Source organism: Rhincodon typus, chromosome 6 (genome assembly GCF_021869965.1).
Source record: "Rhincodon typus isolate 14 chromosome 6, sRhiTyp1.1, whole genome shotgun sequence".
In the NCBI taxonomy this organism is placed as follows: Eukaryota; Metazoa; Chordata; class Chondrichthyes; order Orectolobiformes; family Rhincodontidae; genus Rhincodon; species Rhincodon typus.
Genome location: NC_063337.1, coordinates 40,683,144 through 40,703,724, shown reverse-complemented (window position 1 = coordinate 40,703,724; position 20,581 = coordinate 40,683,144). Strand labels below are relative to the sequence as shown.

At 41.9% G+C, this 20,581-nt stretch overlaps 1 protein-coding gene across 1 annotated transcript in view; it reads left to right on the top strand.

Annotated features, from left to right (window-relative positions):
• LOC109934176 (protein MFI) overlaps positions 1-18,248 on the top strand; it is a 40,756-nt gene extending 22,508 nt beyond the window's left edge. Inside the window, exons 4-7 of the mRNA XM_020533009.2 lie at positions 11,265-11,357; positions 13,785-13,838; positions 15,528-15,743; positions 18,108-18,248. Coding sequence (XP_020388598.2) covers positions 11,265-11,357; positions 13,785-13,838; positions 15,528-15,743; positions 18,108-18,248 — 504 coding nt within the window. The remainder of the gene's footprint in view (positions 1-11,264; positions 11,358-13,784; positions 13,839-15,527; positions 15,744-18,107) is intronic.
• The last annotated feature ends 2,333 nt before the right edge of the window (positions 18,249-20,581 follow it).

Sequence of the window (20,581 nt, the reverse complement as noted above, 5' to 3'; positions counted from 1 at the left end):
CTCTGAGTATACAGCTGAATAATTTGCATAGGTGTGGATGGGTTATTATGGTACCTCCCTGCTATGTGTTGTGTTGGTAAAACAGATTTTAAAACAGGTTAGACTAATGTTTACTGACACAACATTTTAGCAGATGTGAGATTCTGCCAATGTGTTCACTCCCTACAAAATATGCCATTAAATAAGAGTAATGATGTTTAAGTAGTGTGGTTAAATGTATTTTGGGAGTTAGTTTGGTTTTTATCCACGTTAACAGATTTGTAACCTGTTCCTTAAATAAATGTTTAGTTTAATCTCCTTAAACTGATGGCAGAAAATTGTTCTTTTTCACATATGATTGATTAAGGTAAGTCAGAGGATTTTTTGTTTGGTGGGTCTTTTTTACCTTTATTCTTTCATGAGATGTGTGCATTTCTAGCAAGGCTAGCACTTAGTATCCATCCCTAGTTGCTCTTAAACTAAATGCCACGTTAGTCCATTTCAGAGACAAATTAAGAATCAACCACATTGCTTTCAATCTGGAGTCACACCACCATGTAGACCAAATCGGCGGGCAGATTTCCTTCCTTGAAGGGGATTTGTGATGGGTGTTTTAATGACAATCAATAATAGTTTCAGATTAATTGATTGAATTTGATTTATGCCAAGTAGTGTGCCTGAGTACTTTCTGTAAGGTGGTGTGTGAAGCCTACTTCCAGTAACTAACTATAATAGTTAATTCTACAGCAGCAATCCACTTCAATGCATAAGTATTCAGGCATTTGACAACCAAATAAATTGTAACTGTGGTATCTGACAACAGAATCAGGGTCAGAATATTCCAGTTTCCAATTGGTTTTTACACCCTTGCTGATTCCAGGTTTGAAAATCTTTAATAGTTTTCAATTAATACTAACCCACTCTAAGGGCAGCAGACCAATAATTTCTTCTGGATGTGCACTGGAAAGTGTTTCTTCTTCATTAGTTCACAAGACATGGATATCATTGGCTGAGCCCACCTTAATTGTCCTTGAGAAGGAGGTGTTGAGCTCCCTTTTTGAATCACTGCTGTCCTTGGGATGTAGGGACACCCACAGCACCGTTGGGAAGGGAGTTGCAAGATTTTGACACAGTGACGTTTAAGGAATAGCAGCATTTTTGCAAGTCAGAATAATATGTGGCTTGGAAGGGATCTTGCTGGTGTTCCCATGCATCTGCTGCCCGTGGCCTTCGAGGTGATAGGGTCGCAGTTTTCAAAAGTGATGTTGATAGCGTCATGATGAGTTGCACTAATGTATTTGTACATAGTACATACTGCTGCCACACTGCACCGATAGTGAATGCACTCTTTCTAGATTGTAGAAAGGTTTTGGGGAGACAGGAAGTGAGGTTACTCACTGCAGAATTGCCAGCTTTGACCTGCTCTTGTAGCCATAGTACTTAAGCTGCTGGTCCAGTTCGGTTTCTGGCCAATGCTAATCCCTGAGATGTTGCTAGTGGGGAATTTGGTGATAGTGGTGATCTAATATCAAGGGGAGATGGTGAAATTCTCTTTTGTTAGGGATGGTTATTACCTGGTACTTGTAGGGCATGAATGTTACTTGCCAATTATTAGCCCAAACTTGAATAATTGTCCAGGTCTTGCTGTGTTTGAACACAGAGAGCATCTGTATGACAGAAATTTGTAAAAATGGATTTGCATAGAACCCAACTAACCAAGGCATGACGAGTTTTATTTGAAACAGCAAGGTATAGTGCAGCACTTTGAAGAGCTCTGTTGACAATATGCTGACATCTCGTGTCGATTCACAGGAGCTTACAAGTCTAATGAATAATGCTGTTGGAATTTTTCTTTTGCATTTTATGTTGACCCTACTGTTCTGTTTGTTAAAATATGTTAGCATCATGAAGGAGTGGAGGAACTTCTTACCGATTTTCTCATTTGCTTCCTAAAGGCATGAACAATTTTCTGGGGTACTAACATAAGTACTAACTACCTTCACATGCTTTCCCAAATGACTATTATGCATACATCAGTACTGGCTAAAATAAAGAAGAAGTTTTGCCTATGGAGGTGTATCCTGACAAGTTCGATCCTTTCTTCACCTTACATCTTGCAACGGTCGTTGGATACAGATCAGGACTAGGAACTGTGATGATTTTCCTTGTGTGCTGAGGTCGATTGTAACACTCTCTCATTATCTCATTGAAGTAAACAAGACTGGAGATCAGATTAGGGCTTTGCTCATCTATGAGATGACTCATTGAATAAACTTGCTGCATCATTTAAAATTCTTTGGATAAACTGGATTTGAATGAGGGGCTTGATTTTAATAAAAGCAGCAAGTGCTGGGAAACTCGGCGGATCTGGCAGCATTTTTGACAGAAAAACAGTGTGGTGTTAGACCATCATTGTTTAGGATGTGGCCCCGAACAGGAAGCTGGTGTCCTGTTTCACCAACGTGGACCTGGAGTTGCTGGTGGACAGGGTAGTGGAAAGGAGGTCACATCAACAAACTCCGCCAGCCTGGACTGAGATAGCAGTCCAGGTCAGTGCAGTTGTCCTGGGTTAAAAGAAACACACAATAGTACAGGAAGAAAGTTCATGACTCTGCACTCCACAAGGGTAAATATCACCACTATCTTTTTGCTATTGCTCACTCAAACTCTGTACTGCTTTCAGCCCTCAGCAAGGCTCAGGGCTACAGCTGTGTGTTGCAGGCAACATGTCCACTCGATGGTTCTTGCCCATCATCTCTTCAGGAATTACTAACTCTTCCTGCTCTCTGTGTTTCCTACTCTCAAACTGGCGTCACCTCACCACCTGTCCTGACCCTACATCACTACAAATGGATCTCTCATCCACTTCCATCATATTCAACTCTCCTTTCATCTCATTGTAGAAAAATGTCTCCTAGCCAGGCAGAGAGGTCAAAAACAAGCTGGTCAATGATGAACGTAAGGCTTCTTGCAACATATCAAGGGAAGCTGTTATATTTAGCTGGAATAGAGCATGATTACTTATCTGGGCGTGTGGAGACCTCTGGGCAACAGCTCAGTAAGCTTCATTGTTCTGTGCCATGCTGCACTGTTCTTACCACAAATGCTCACTCACTCAAATGTTTTATCCCTTTTATACAACTAATTCTCTCTTTCTTTCCCTCTATTACTTAGACAGTAGTGGTATCAAATCAACATTCTTCCAAAGAATCCAGCACAGGAAATCATCAGCACCTTTGAACAGGAGGATGCAGTAGCAAAGCTTTCACCTACACTGTCCACCTGCTCACAGATTTTTACCTCAGTACAAACACCCCGATCTTTGAAACTAAGAGGAACTTATCAAGAGCAGGCACCTGTTCAGTTTCAAGTAGAGGATGATCCTATGGGCTCGGCTATTAATTATTTTGTCAAAATGCTTATACAAACGGATGAACAGCAGGAAAATTTGTCCGAGCCAATCAATAAACTGGATCAAAGAATGGAGGAGTCCACTAATGTTATCAATACTGTGCTGGCTCTGGCATGCCTCCATGGATAAGCTGACTACTACCATGAAGACCCAGGTCCAGCACACTCAGTGTCTGCCAGATGTGCGCACAGACTTGCATTCCATTTCTACAGCCATAGGTGCACTGTGTCAATGGCAAGGCAAGAGGGACTTTAAGAACTTCGACCTCATTCCAGGTGCCTCTTCCTCTCTATGAGAGATGGTGGGGCTAGGATGCACTGAGATGCTGCAGAGATGCCTTGCCCCTCCGCCTCTCCCTTTTCAGTGATGCCAAAACCTGAAGAAATTCAAGATATAGAGAGTGAGCATGCATTTGGACAAGACATTGGAGGAAAGCCTGGGCCCTTTAGACCTAACTGTCCTTGGAAATGACTGGCCAAGTCATCAGTTCCAACCAAGAGCAAGTTCCCTCCACCCCAGCTATGGAAATCATGAATGCACAAAAATGTACTGAGAGGGAAAGATAGAAAAAACTTACCAAGGGGAGAGATGAGCAGCCTGTTCAGGCACCCAAGAATGTTTATCTCTCATAAACATCAGACATCATGGATCCTTGAAATGTGTATTATGATGACTACGGCCAAGATGGTGTACTTTAACATGACAACACTGAGGCTAAAAGCAATATGTAGGGATTTTATTAGGGCCAGTCCTGCACAATCATCCACACACACCCAGCTTGTGAGTGAGAAGATGGAATCATTGAAGATTCCACACAACCTAAAGCCCATCCAATATCAATAAGGCACAAGTTAGGAGTGTGATAGAACACTTTCCACTTTCCTTGATGAGTGCAACTCCAACAACACTCAAGCAGCTTGACATAATTCATGACAAAACAGTCTGCTTGATTGGCAGTTATCCACTCCATCCACCACAGATGCTCAGTAACAGCAGTGTAGAAAATCTACAAGATGCTATGCAGACATTCACCAAAGCTCCTTCGACAGCACCTTCCAAACCCATGACCACTACCATCTCGAAGGACCAGGGTTACAGCACCACCACCTGCAAATTTCACTCCAAGTTACTCACCATGCTGACTTGGAAATATATCACCATTCCCTCAGTATTGTTGGGTAAAATCCTGGAATTCCCTTCCTAAAAGCATTATGAGCCTTCCTACAGCACATGGACTGTAGCAATTCTTAGCTCATCACCATCTTCTCAAGGTCAACTAGGAATGAGTAATAAAGGCTGGCATAGCCAACAATGACCATATCTCGTGGTGAATTTGAAAAAAAAAAACTGGAAGCAAAGTTTCATTCTATTTATCAGATTTTTAAGAGAGCATACTGTTTTTCAAGGCTGGGAGATGTATAATGCAGTTCACATGTGCACTCTCACTTGAAGAGCGTTAGTCTGTCAAGAGAAGATACACAAAGTGCTGTCCTTCTCAGGCTAAATGCTGTCCTATAGGATGCTCAAACATTTGAAAGCAATTTACAAGTCTATGTGAACTATGAAATGTTAAAGACTAACTGATGGAAAGGTAAAAAGGAGACATCTCATGATTTGTCTCGACCTGCTGCCTATCATAAGAGACTTCACTGCACAACACTCACGTATCGCATGCTGACTGAAACCTTAAAAACTGATTTAACCTTAGCAGCTTGCAGTGTTAGTGCCTTGTCTCATTGCTGCTTTCTTCTAGGATAGGTGAGGTGGACCTGTAAAGTCATAGATACTTGATAGTGGGATCACCCATAGATTCTAAGCATATGGATCAAAAAAAATCTATTCAGCAACTGAAAAGTTCAAGGAATGCAAAAATAATCATGTCCACATGTACTGTGACTGACCGGGGGCTCCTTGCCATTTTTTTTTTCTATTCATTTGTGGGATGTAGCATCGCTGGCTGGCCAGCATTTCTTGCCCATCCCTAGTTGCCCTTGAAAAGGTGGTGGTGAGCTGCCTTCTTGAACTGCTGCAGTCCACCTGCTGTAGGTTGACCCACAAAGACATTAGGGAGGGAACTCCAGGATTTTGACCCAGTGACAGTGAAGGAACAGTGATATATTTCAAAGTCAGGATGGTGAGTAGATTGGAGGGGAACTTGGAGGTGGTGGTGTTCCCAAATACTGCTGCCCTTGGCCTTTTAGATGGAAGTGGTCATGGGTTGGGAAGATGCTGTCTGAGGATCTTTGGTGAATTTCTGCAGCGCATCTTATGGATAGTACACACTGCTGCTACTGAGCATCGGTGGTGGAGGGAGTGGATGCTTGTGGATATAGTGCCAATCCAGCGGGCTGCATTGTCCTGGATGGTGTCAAGCTTCTTGAATGTTGCTGGGCTGCACTCATCCAGGCAAGTGGGGAGTATCCCATCACACTCCTGACTTGTGCCTTGTAGATGGTGGACAGGCTTTGAGGAATCAGGAGGTGAGTTACTTGCCGCAGTATTCCTAACTTCTGGCCTGCTCTTGTAGCCATTGTTTTTATGTGGTGAGTCCAGTTGAGTTTCTGGTTAATGATAACCCCAGGACGTTGATAGTGGGGATTCAGTGATGGTACCACCATTGAATGTCAAGGGGTGGTGGTTAGATTGTTCATTATTGGTGATGGTCATAGCCTGGCATTTGTGTGGCGCTAATGTCACTTACCACTTGTCATTCCAAGCCTGGATATTGTCTAGAACTTGTTGCATTTAAACACGGACTGCTTCAGTATCTGAGGAGTCACGAGTGATGCTGAACATTGTGCAATCATCGGCAGACATCCCCACTTCTGACCTTATGATGGAGGAAGGGTCATCAATGAAGCCGCTGAAGATGGTTGGGCCGAGGACACTATCCTGAGGAACTCCTGCAGAGATGTCCTGGAGCTGAGATGATTGACCTCCGACAACCACGACCATCTTCTTTTGTGTCAGGTATGACTCCAACCACTGGAGAGTTTGCCCCCGATACCCATTGATTCCAGCTTTGCTGGGGCTCCTTGATGCCACATTTGGTCAAATGCAGCCTTGATGTCAAAGGCTATCACTGTCACCTCACCTCTGGAATTCAGTTCTTTTTGTCCATGTTTGAACCAAGGTTGTAATGAGGTCAGGCGCTGAGTGGCCCTGGTGGTACCCAAACTGGGCATCACTGAGCAGGTTATTGCTGAGCATATACCAAATAACTACTGAAAGCTACACAAAGAAAAGAAATCGAAACCCAGCTCATTTCCCCTGGAAGTGGGTTTCATTTAGATTCTCTATGGCTTTGTGAACTTGAAATTGCACACTTTTTTGGATTTCCTAGTGAAGGTCCTGATGCTGGTCCTCTATTTCATCCCTGGAAGATTTCAGTTGATCCTCCATTTCATTGGCATCCAGAATATTCCCTTTGTCAGCTCCAGTTGTGAAGGGCACAGCTTGGCACAATGATATATAGATCTATGCATCAAGATCGTGGGTGGCAGGGTCAAAAGTGCTTGCTCTGCTGACCTCCCTGCTTCTATCGCCACGCCTGCTGCATCCGTTTTTAAATTTTTTTTTCTAACACCAAGTTCATCTTACCTTCTTTTGGTGGCTTCAGGTAAGGAAGGAGGCTCCAATAGGCTGATTCAGTGGAAAATGGTATGGATTCAGCCATTCTTTGTGGCTGGGTCTTGGTGGGATCTTCAACTGTGCTGCTTTGGCAACAGCTTTGAGGAGGGTGCGGGCCTGGGATTCCAATGACTGGCCTGGGATTCCTTTCAGCATCTTCGGCAGTGGCCTAGGATTCCTGTGGTGGCTTTGGTGTCAGTCTGTGACTCCATGCACCTTTTCTTCAGCATCATGGGCATCCGGCCCAGGATTCCAATGGGGCCACATGGGTCCTCGAGCCCAGAGCCATGAAATCGGCTAATTTCTCTTTTAATTTCTTTTTTTATTATTATGGGACTATTATTCTGAATTTTTTCATTCTAATTTATTACTGTGATTTTGTACTTTTGAATGTCTGTAATGCTGGACTTCTTATTCCCTTATTTTTCTATATTTTCCCCTCAGAATTTGTATTCAAGAATCTATCTAGGTACCTTTGAACCTAAGATGGCGCCATAAGTGGTGACTTGTAAACCTTTCACTGTACTCCTGCGAGTACGTGACAATAAAGCTAATTCAATGATGCAGATCACCATTTCTGGGCTGTAGTGCAGGCTGAACCAGGATTGTCCAGGCATCAAAATGTAAGGAGGCTTTATGGTCTTTTCCATTGGCGAAAGTATGGACAGAGTTGTATCTTTGTTCTGCATCAGTCTGAGGGTTTTGTAAAGGTTTCATGAGCAATATTTGGAGATGATAGCTCTTGTCTCCCAGCAGCCATCCCGTATGGCACAAAGACCTTGGAAGAAGGCAGGAACCTGCACATATGCATGATGGCAGCTCCCAGAATTTCTGGTGCATGCCTCCAAAATCAGGCATCAATGGTCACAGATAAGTTGAATATTGATAGAATAGGAGTCTTTTTCATTGATGAACTCTACAAGGTGGTGACTTAAAGTACCATGGGTGAAGTTTATAGTTCTCTGCAGTTTAGGGACACCAGCATTGGTGGAGAATTGATATCATGGACGCATTTGTGGATCGAGGACTGGGAGATGCCACACCCATGTCCAGTTGCTCCTTGAAACAAACTGTTGGCATAAAAATTAAAAGCAGTTGTAATCTTGACGACCAATGGGATGGAACGGCCAAACCTTCTTTCTAAATTCAAATCCCACTCCAGCAGATGACAGCTCAATGATGATGACCCTGTACTGTTGTCTGTATCTGTACTGTTTTGGAGAGTTGTAGAAAATAAGGGTGAGGCCTGTAGACGTAGGTTATGGTGATTCTGCTTGGCCTTCTCAGGGGATCTTTACGCTGCTTCTGCCTCTGGAGGTGTGAGGCAGCTGATGAAGGTTGCTGTGCTTGCTGGACTTGATGACAGCATTGTAATTGCTCTGTCCTTAAGTGCTGTCTTTGTCTGTGAAACAAGGGCACAAGGAATCCAATAAGTGAGGTTTATATCAGATACGTGAGCCAATAATCCAAGAGGAATGTCAGAAAGAGAACAACATTTCTGTAGCGCCCTCATTTCAATCCCAGTGAAATGTCGCGTTATTCCCTGATGCAATGTGGCTTGGAGACTTTGCAAGGAAGCCAATTTGATGGTTTATATGGAGTTCTGAGGTAGGTAACCTCACCCAGATAGGTTATTTAATATGAAAATATTCATGCTACTCCTCCTCCCAATAAAGCCACGTTTAAATGTCTCAGTATGTAAGTGTGCCAGTTCTGAAGTGTTTTGTTCCAGTGTCAGGTATAAAATTTGAGTCAGAAGTAGCAAACCCAGGTGAAACTTACAAGTTTACAACTGGTCAGATGTGCAAATCTGACATTATAAGGAGACAATTAGTGCAAACTATGTAATGGTCATGATCTCTTAAAGCTATAATTTTTAAAATTTGCGCTGTGGAGAAGAATGATCTTCCAAATTAATTGCAATTTGATGCCAGATGGGTCTCATTACTGAATCAGTAGATGTGTGATTAATGCAATTGTCCCTCGAAGGGCCCCAAATTGAAAGAATTATACTTTACTCCCAAACAGAAAAACTGTAACTTAATCTGCTCACTCTGTGTGTGGTAACAGTTATTTTTTACCAGTATTGTGCAGTTGACTGGCAAAGATGGAACTATTTCAATTTAGTGCCTCTGTGAGCGACTTGTAGACTCCACCTGAGGTGCAGGATGATAACCTACATCCCTCCCACCCCATTCTTCATGTTTTCTTTTGTGTTGCTGTCCCTAATTATATTTCAGACTCCCAGTTTCCGTTCAGTCCCTTTCTGTAACTATTTATATAGACAAGTTACCCCCTGAACACGTGACTTTGTAAATTGCCATGCAATGCTCAGGCAGAGGCCAGAGTGATGGTGGCTTGTGAAAATTTCCACTCCAAGACTCCCCTCTCCTCTGGTTCTCTGAGATCTTGTCCTTCTATCTTGAATTTCTTCTTTCTACTATTATCATTCCATTATCAACCAAGTTTAATGAGCCCCGTCCCAGACTTGAGTTATCTGCTTTCCCCAGGACACTATAGATGGGTCCCTGACTGTTAATGTCCAAATCCTCACGCCTCTTAAGAATGATCTGGTAGAATAGTCCTGACTGAGAATGAACTAGCTCCAGACTTGTGTCTCCATAGTAACCCAACTGACCTACCTGTGATCCCCAGACTGGCAGCACTTTATAAATGAATCATTTGTGGGACTAAGCCAGCATTTATTACCCATCCTTAGGTGCCCTTGAGAAAGTAGTATGAGCTGCCTTCTTAACTTATGATGGAGGAAAAATCATTGATGAAGCAGCTGAAGATGATTGGACCTATGACTTTATCCTGCGGATTGCCTGCAGATGTGTCCTAGAGCTGAGATGACTGACCGTGCCACCCTGTCTAATGGTTTTGCAGTTGGGTCAGTGATTAGCACTGCTGCCTCACAGCACTAGGGACCTGGGTCTGATTCCACCCTCAGGCGACAGGTTAGGTGGATTGGCCATACTAAATCGCCCATAGCGTCCAGGGATGTGCAGGCTAGGTGGATTAGCCATGGGGAATGCAGATTTGCTAGTGTGCCTTGATGCCACACTTGGTCAATAATGGCCTTGATGTCAAGGGCAGCCACATTCACCTCATCTCTGGAATTCAGTTCGTTTGTCCATGTTTGAGCCAAGGCTGTCATGAGGTGAGGAGCTGAGTGTCCCTGGCAAAACCTAACTGAATGTCAGTGAACTGGACTTGACCTTCAGGACTGAGTGTGGCCCAATTTTTGACTGCAAAGTCACTGATTCACAGATTAGCACTTGCCTGACTGACAGACCCCTGGACTGGAATGAAATGAGACCTTTGACTAACTCTGGTGGCTACCCCCCGATTATCCATAGGCCACCTTGACTCCACTGACCCCTTTGACTTTCAGATCTGGCCATTTGCTTGGAGCATATGGAGTGTGCGTAAGCTGTGTAAGCTGCGTATGTTGCTGGCTTATGTGGGTGTGATATTGATGTTGCACAGTACAATCACCCCATCTCCACCCCTTTTAACTGTTCAGTGTTCTAAATATTATCAATCTGTCTACCTTTCTGTCTGCACTAAAAAGCAATGCAAGGCATACAGGCTGACAGCCTATAAATTAGCACCGAAGAGCTTGTGCACTAAAAAACAATTCAACGCAGACTGGCTGATGGCCTGTAACTTATCACCAAAGAGCCTACTCACTGAGAAATGATCCAGCCTGGAGTTCTGGATTATGAGTCCAAGACATCACTACTAAACCACCATTTTCCCCCAAGTGGAGATATATAGAAATAAGGTAGTCACCTCTTATTAGTGAGGTTCTGAACTCTCTGTTTAAAATATTGAGTGGAAAATCAGAAAATATTTTTTCTTAACATTGAGTTTCTGATTTCTTTTCATTTTCACCGTATTTACCCACCTTTCCCACTGTTACATATACCACTCAAGGTTGTGGAAAATTGTACCCAAATTCTTGTCCATGGTTTCTGTATATCTTCTACAATGGTTGCAGTGAGCATCTGGGAGAAGCCCCATTGAAACTAAAGATCACATTTTTTAAAAAATCCCAACGACTAAAATTCATCAACTACATATGTACCTCAATAATAAAACGCAATTTAAATATGAAACACTTGCTCCTGCACCCCCCAATTCAAGTTAAATTAACAGATTCATCCTTTTTGAGGAATTTGTATTTAGTTTTTGAGATTATAAATGATATTTATAAAATTTGTTTTGCTGTTTGCAGGATACACAGCTCTTTAAGCATTACAAGAATATGATTAATTTCAGAGGACAAGGAAACCCTCGATTTATGATGAAATGTATTAACCCAATCGAGGTAAGAAAGTCCATTAGTGGGGAGATTTTCTGGGGCCTACAAGACCAGGAAACATGGCAAGCAGGGTGATTTAATTAGGTGGGAGTTGAAATGTTGCTGTCCTGATGACTGGTTCACACCATCCTGTGGTGATTTCCTGCTTGTAAAATATTTGTATGTCATTCTCAAGGGCTACAGAAAATGGGTAATAAATGCTGGCCTAGCAAGTGACAACCATATCTCACGAGTGGAATAAAAAATCACTGGAAGCAAGATTTCATTCTATTATCATATAATCTAAATGCTGAGAAGTTACAGAGGGATCTGGATGCCCTACTGCAGGATTTGCAAAAGGCGAGTGTGCGGTACAAGTAATTAGGAAATCTATTGTTTTTCTAGGAAATCTAATGATATTGTTTATTGTGAGGTGAATTGCATACAAAAGAAGGAAATTATGCTTCACTTATATAGGTCACTGGGAAGACCATATCCAGAGTGCTGTGTGCAAATACTGTGTACAATATTAGTCAGTGGTGGGTTAAGAGACGGTGGGCAAATGGGAAGATATTGGGCTGGACTAGGATGTGTATGGATGCACATTCATGTCATCAGGCAGTCTGAACATAGAACATAGAACTGTACAGTGCAGGAATGGGCTCTTCAGCCCACAATGTTGTGCCGAATGTGATGCTAAATGAAACAAATCTGAACCGCCTGCCATTGGTCCATATCCCTCCATTCCTTGTATATTCATATGCTTATCTAAAAGTCCCTTAAATGCCTCTATTGTATCTGTCTCCACCACCACCCCTGGCAGTGTGTTCTAGACTACTACCACTCTCTGTATAAAAAATTGTCTCTCACGGCCCCTTTGAACTTTCCCCCTCTAACATTAAATGCATGCCCCCTAGTATTAAACATTTCAACTCTGGGAAAAGATTCTGACCGTCAACTCTATCTATGCGTCTCATAATTTTGTAGATTCTATCAAGTCTCGCCTTAGCCTCTGCCACTCTGGAGAAAACATCCAAGTTTTTCTAGCCTCTCCTTAAAGTTCATACCCTCTAATTTAGGCAGCATCTTTGTAAACCTCTTCTGCACCCTCTCCAAAGCCTCTACAACCCTTCCTGTGTTGTGGCGACCAGAATTGAACGCAATACTCTAAATGCAGCCTAACCAAAGTCTTATAAAGCTGTAACATGACATCCTCACTCTTGTATTCAATTCCCCAATCAATAAAGGCAAGCATGCCATATGCATTCTGTACAACCCTATCTACTTGCGTGGCTACTTTCAGGGAGCTATAAACTTAAACTCCAAGATCCTTCTGTCCATCAATGCTGTTTAGAGTCCTGCCATTAACTGTATACTTTTCCTTAACATTTTATCTCCCAAAGTGCAGCACCTCACCCTTACCCAAATTTAACCATTTCTCCACCCATATCTGCAACTGATCTATATCCCTCTGTATCCTTTGACAACCTTCTACTCTATCCACAACTCCACTGATCCTTGTATTGTCTGCAAACTTACTAACCCACCTATCTACATTTTCATTAAATCATTTATACATATCACAAACAGTCCAAAGATGTGCAGGCTAGGTGGATTGGCCATGCTAAATTGCCTGTAGTGGTCAGGGATGTGTAGGTTAGGTGGATTATAGGGGAATGGGTCTGGGTGGGATGCTCTGAGGTCGGTGTGGACTTGTTGGGCTGAAGGGCCTGTTTCCACACTGTGGGGATTCTATGACTCTATAGCAGAATACCACTAGTCACAGACCTCCAGCCTGAGAAACACCCTTTCACCAATACCCTCTGTCTTCTATGGGCAAGCCAATTCTGAATCCATGCGGCCAAGTTACCATTTGCTGGCAACATCCACTATCTGGGTCACTTTCCTGGAGGGATAGTTTCAGTCAGTGGGGCTACCTACCAACGAGTGGAAGTGGGAGTAGGGATGGATAAGCCCATCAACATGGATTAATAGATTAATTAAGATCTATTTTGGGATGCTGGATGGGAAATAGAACTTGCCTGCAATTGGCAATGAACACACACTCTGGACACTAATTGGCAAATGTGGGGAAATTCACCATGAAACTGACTATTCCCCACACAGTGTAAAGTTATCATTCCTGTTTGCACAGCATCACCCAGAAATTGGGGTGCTGACTCAAAATCCAGAATACAAGTCTTGCCCATTATCCCACTTATAAATAATGACACGAGATCCTTTGGTAAGTTTACATTTTTGTACTCTGTCTCTCTGTTTTGGGTGATCAGGGGTTCTGTGCAATTTAATAGCTTTCTGTGTCTTAAATAAAACATGGTTGCAATTTGCACACAGATTGTGACTCTACACAGTTAAATTTAAAACCTATACGGATGATGATTATAGAAAATTGAGACAGCATAATTGAAATTTATTGCTGGTACATATTCACAGGCAGAATTGCTGGACAGTGCCGCTGGAGTTCATGTCCGATTCAGACTTGGAGGAGTAAGTGATCTTTGTTTTCTTTTGCACTGATGGAACATTGCACTTTTGACCATTCCAGTTTATTGGTGTGGGAATAATTTGGATGTTACGTATGTTTGTTCATGAAATTAATTTATTTAGAAATAGTTGACTTGAAATTATGTTAACATGTAATGCCAAATATTTACATGGCATTTTCATTAGATCTTGTCTGACAATGCCCAGATGCTGTTGAACAATGCCGGTTCAGCAGAATGACACTTAAGGTACTTTTGCAGTGCCTTTCAATTCCCAAAGTCTGGAAATTTGACATTCCTGTTGTAGGAGGATGGCACGTTCACATGCCCAGTACTGCCAAAATAACCACCGCCAAGCCTAGGCCGTGACACTAACCTGCATCTTCACCTTAGTAAAGATTAATCTTTCCAGCAAGAAATTACCTTACTTAGTGCACCAGTCTCCAAGTATACAGCAGTTGCCTGTTTGGAGGAAGATGAGATCCAAACTCATCTAAGTAAACTTTATTTATATAGAGATGATGCTAAAAGAAGCCATTTTATCTGGAGCCCTACAGACTCAGACACTACAGTTTTGTACAAACCAGTTGCTATCCTAGAATAAAGGTAAAATTAATCCTTTACTCAACATTATGATTTGGGTTGATAAATCCATGCTGTTACTGTTCCTGTATTCTGCTTGTCCTGGAACCACACATGGGATTTTGTTTTAGAATCGGTAGATTGTGAGCCTCGTAATGTTGATCCTAGACCAGTGGATGATACATCTATCATTAGTGTGACCAGATCATGATGTGCAAGGACTTTGGTCAAAATGAGCATTTGTTTAATCTGTGAAATGCATGGAGTTGATATTTACTCCCACACCATGCTGGATCTTGTTTCAACTGTTGTCTGAGAGGTTCATTAATTTGAGCTGAATGAAGTAAGAACTTTCACATCTGGTTTACCATTCCCATGAACTATTGGGGTGTCCCTGATATTTTTAGGTAGTATTTTTTTGGATGTCATGATAGCTCCTGTCTTCTCAGGGTCTGCCGTTATTCCTGTTGCATGAACAACATGGCCCAAAATTTTAATCATCAGTTTAGAGAATTCACACTTAATAAATTTCAACTCAGCATCTTATAACTTAGTCAAGACTGTCCTTATTCTATCATCATGTTGCGCTTTAGTAGATCCATGGATGAGAATGTCATTTATATGGCATACAATGTCTTTCATGGCTTCTAGTATGTTGGGCAACGTTCACTGGAAACTCTCCGGTGTAGAAGTTGAAATAACTCCACAGAGGTGGGTATCCCATCAACAAGTCACCCTTTATTTACACGTGGAAAGTCCTTGGCACTGTTCCAGGTCCCTCAAAGCTAGCTCTGAGTGATAGGATGTCTGACATGCCTGTTTTTAATCTGTCAGCCAGGGCTCCCTGATCAGACCAGATTAACAGCCCCAGTCAGGGAACTCATATTCTATGAGGTCCACCTGAATGATCTCATTACAATCACTATGAATGTGATACCAAAGAGCAGACAAGGAAATCAATAATATCCAGAGGGTTTAATGACCATGGTTAACAGTGATAGTTCTTCAAAAGTACTTCATTGAATTAAAGTGCTTTTCAATGTCTTGCAATCATGTAAAGTGCACCAAAAGTAGTCTTTTTTTTGTTTTTCTTTCCTTATCTGCTTTATAGGAAACATTTCCTCCAAAAATCTACTACAAAATATTCACTCATCGACCAATTGTGGATCTATGTGCAAACAGTCCGAAAGATTATACACATCCTGCTGCCAAACAGAAACTACCCAGACAAATTCACAACTATAACTCTGTAAAAAATAAGGAAGATGATCACAGTGGATGGTACAAGCGATTGGAGAATAATGATTGGAGAAGCCTTTCAGACAAGGTTAAATCTCAATTTCCAAAAACATAGGAAATAAGCTGTATATATCTAACCTACTAGGAGACCTCAATTTATGGGGCATTTAACTGACAGTTAAGACATATTAAGACATATGCAGAAATTACTTGGGCTAGCATAAAACTCTAATGTACAAATATTAGGCAAAACATGACTTGAATTGTTAAATTAGTTTAGGGTTTTTCATTTGTTGTAATATTGTTAGTGTCCTAAGTGGAGAGAAGCATAAGATGGGTCCTTACAGAGTAACTTAATTTAGGTAATTGGATCTAAAGTGCATGATGACAATTAGGGTATCTGAGATGCATCCTTCAGTGAGATGGTGATAGCTAAGTGTTTCTGACTTCTATGACAGGCAGGCTGTTGAGGCTATGATTTTACTCCAGGTATATGTTAGTGAACTATCAACATTCTCTAGTATTGCCTCTCCGATGCTGATCACAACTTCAGGATGTGGGGCACACGTAAATTAGCATGGAAATCCTGAAGATGCAGTCTGCCACTCAGGATTCTGACCCCAGGTTGCACAGTGAATCATCCCCAAATTGGCAATCATTGACATCATCGAGGACTTCAAGTTTCTTGCTCCTACATAGAAAAATTATAAAATGTTGAATCTTGTTCAATACTGCTGCACTCCAATGAGGTGAAATTGCTGCCAGGCAGACAGCTTAATCTCTCAGCATTGCTTACTTTGAGGTCTGCAGTGTTCTTGATTTACAGCTGACCGCTAACTCTGGGTCAGTGTGTGAAAATTATCTTGAAATTGTATGATAATATAAGAATTGTGCATATCCCAAACACAGGTGGTGCTAGATGAGTGTACAGATGATTAATCCTGAGGTAGGATATTCACAGTTGAGTATATATAAGATTATCCCTGACTGTTGGTGGTTACAGTTGAATACGTATAAAGGTTAATCCTGAGGCAGGATGATTACAGTTAAATAAAAGATAAAAAAGATTCTTTTGTATGTTTATTGTTAGGAGTACTAAAAAAATAGTTCCAGCCAAAATTAAGATTGCATATCAAAGATTTGTAGCTTGGGTTGCAGACATGCTTGCTGAGCCGGTGTGTTTGATTGCAGACGTTTCGTCACCCTGCTAGGTGACATCGTCAGTGTTCCTCCCATGAAGCGTTGGTGTTCTGTCCTGCTTGTTATTTCATAGAATCCCTACAGTGTGGAAACAGGCCCTTCGGCCCAAGAAGTCCACACCAAATCTCAGAGCATCCCACCCAGACCCATCCCGCTATAATCCACACATCCCTGAACATTATGGCCAATCCACCTAGCCTGCACATCTTTGGACTGTGGGAGGAAACTGGAGCACCCAGAGGAAACCCACGCAGACACGGGGAGAATGTGTAAACTCCACACAGCCAGTCACCCGAGGGTGGAATCGAACCCAGGTCCCTGGTGCTGTGAGGTAGCAGTGCTAACCACTGAGCCACCGTGCCGCCCCGGTTATATGCCTCGGTTTGCTGGCGTGGTTGGCATCACTTCCACTTTTGTTTTTCGGTGGTTTGCATATCGGGTACAGTTCAATGTGTTTCTTGATGGAGTTCCAGTTGGAATGCCAGGCCTCCAGGAATTCCCTGGCATGTCTGTGTTTGGCTTGTGCTATTATAGGTGTGTTGTCCCAGTCAAATTTGTGTCCTGTTGTTCTTATATTCCACCATTACACCTAGGAAGGGTAGTTGGTTATTGTTCTGTTCTTTTTGTGAATTTAATTCCGATGAGAATGTTGTTTATGTTATGCTACTTAGTTCACACTCTAACTTGATCTGTATCTTGCCCTCTTCTAACAAGGCAAACCTGTGTATTCTGTTTAAGTTTCTTTCTCCTCAATTGAATAAGTAAATACTTGGCAATAAGGGTAAATTAATTTACAGTGTTATGCAGAATTTATGTTAAATGACTACGGAACAGACAGTAACAGAAACACTCTTTCATCCAAAGGTTTGTGAGGTCATGCAGTGCACTACTAGAATAGTGACTGAGGAAATGATCATGTCAACATTTAACAATGGATTAAGATAGATGGTTAGAGGAAAAAGAAAATAAATAGGAACAGGATGAATACATGGGATTGGGATCAATACTCATATGGATTGTATGAATGTTTGGGTGGATTGAACTACTTGTTCCAATATTATAATTTATATCTAATTCTATGTAATAATTCATGATGAGTGCAATTTCCACACTTTGTGACCCGATAGAAAACAAATCCTAAATTGATGTTATTCATTGTTTGGTAAATCTAGTTTTATCCATTGTATGTAAAGGCTTTAATGTTTTGTTTATTAATTAGATTCACATGAAATTTCTTTTGGGTTTTGTTCAGTACCTTGGAACCACAATAGATTATATGGAGTTTGAGCCTAACAGAAAAAGAGCAACATTTCACCATTGTACCCTCCAAAGAAAACAAGACATCAAGAGAAAGCAAAAACAAAAAAAAATTGAATGGATGAAAATGATGTGAGTTTGAACAAATTTATGTATCATTATATCAAAATTGAATGGGGCACATTTGGAGCAATGGGTAGTTCAGGAGTACCTATTGATTACTGGTGTCAAAGACAAATATCCAGTCTTTGACAAAAGTAAAATAAAGAACTGTGGATGTTGGAAATCTGAAATAAACTGAAATTGCTGGAGAAACTCAACAAATATGGCAGCATCTGTGGAGAGAAACGGAGTTAATGTTTTGAGTCCTGTGACCCAGTGTCAGAACTGTTACCAGGACTGGCATAGGTCAGGAATTAATGCCTTTACCCAGTGGATCATTGCAGGACAGACCAGAGTTTGACATTGAAATTTACTCAAGTGAACTCATTTTGAAGAAGGATCACAGGAGTAAACATTATATCTGTTTTCTCTCCACAGATGCTGCCAGACCTGCTGAGTTTCTTCAACAATTTCTGTTTTTGATTCAGACTTGGGCATTGTGCTTGCCATCCAACTGAAGTTTCAGAAAACTTTTCTAAATCATTAAAGGATTGAGGAGAGGCAACAATAACCAGAGCGGGAGAGTTACCTGACGCTTTGATTCAGGAGGCAGTCACATCTGGTAGATTAAGTACCTCAAATTTGGGCCAAGTGGCCTAATTTCTGCTCCTATATCTTCTGGTCTTATGGTCTAATAATGAATCTGCACCACTTTACTTTTCATTTCTCTCAGTTTTGTTCTCTTCCAATTTCTCCAGAAAGTGGTCAATTCATTGTAATAACAATAATTGCTCACTGATCCTTGCCCAAGCAATAATTATTCACATGCGTTTTGAAAGTGAGTGCGATTTAGAACATAGAACAGTATAGGCTCTTCGGCCCACGATGTTGTGCCGAACTTTTACCCTAATCCTAAGGTCTATCTAACCTCCACCCCTACCTTATACGATCATCCATATGCCTATCTAATAGCCGCTTAAATGCCTCTAATGAGACTGACTCCACTACCCTCTCTGGCAATGCATTCCACGCCCCTACCACTCTCTGAATAAAGAACCTACCTCTGACGTCTCCCCTATATCTACCTCCACTCACTTTAAAACTATGCCCCCTCATAATAGCTACCTCCACCCTAGGAAAAAGTCTCTGGCTGTCCACTCTATCTATACCTCTGATCATTTTGTACACCTCATTCAAGTCACCTCTCATCCTTCGTCGTTCTAAAGAGTCAACTTTTCCTCGTAAGACCTTCCCTCCATTCCAGGCAACATCCTGGTAAATCTCCTCTGCACCTTTTCCAATGCCTCCACAGCTTTCCTGTAATGAGGCGACCAGAACTGGACACAATACTCCAGATGTGGCCGAACCAGGCTTTTGTATAGCTGGAGCATAACTTCACGGCTCTTGAACTCAATCCCTCTATTAATGAAAGCTAACACACCATACGCCTTCTTAACAACTCTATCCACCTGGGTGGCAGCTTTCAGGGAACTGTGAACATGAACCCAAGATCCCTCTGCTCCTCCACACTGCCAAGAATCTTTCCATTAACCCTGTATTTGCTTTCAAGTTTGTCCTTCCAAAATGAATCACCTCACACTTTTCAGGGTTAACTCCATCTGCCACTTCTCAGCCCAGCTCTGCATCCTATCAATGTCCCTTTGTAACCTAAAACAGCCCTCCACACTGTCCACAACGCGACCCACCTTCGTATCGTCCGTGAACTTGCTAATCCACCCTTCCACTCCTTCATCCAAATCATTTACAAAAATCACAAATAGTAGAGGACCCAGGACAGATCCTTGTGGTACACCACTCGTAACTGAGCACCATGTTGAATATTTTCCATCCACTACCACACTTTGTCTTCTAAGGGTCAGCCAATTCTGAATCCAATCTGCCACATTTCCCCCTATCCCATGCCTCCTTACCTTCTGCATGAGCCTACCATGGGGAACCTTATCAAACGCCTCACTTAAATCCATGTATACCACATCCACTGCTCTACCTTCATCCACGTGTTTGGTCACCTCTTCAAAGAATTCAATAAGGTTTGTGAGGCATGATCTACCCCTCACAAATCCATGCTGACTATCACGAATCAAACTGTGCCTTTCCAAGTGATCATAAATCCTACCTCTTAGAGCCCTTTCCAATGATTTGCCCACCACTGATGTAAGACTAACTGGCCTGTAATTTCCAGGGTTATCCCTATTCCCTTTTTTGAACAAGGGAATGACGTTTGCCTCTCTCCAATCTTCCGGCACTATATCCGTGGACAGTGAGGACGAAAAGAACGTCGCCAAAGGCCCTGCGATCTCTTCCCTCGCTTCCCATAGAATCCTTGGATAAATCCCATCAGGCCCG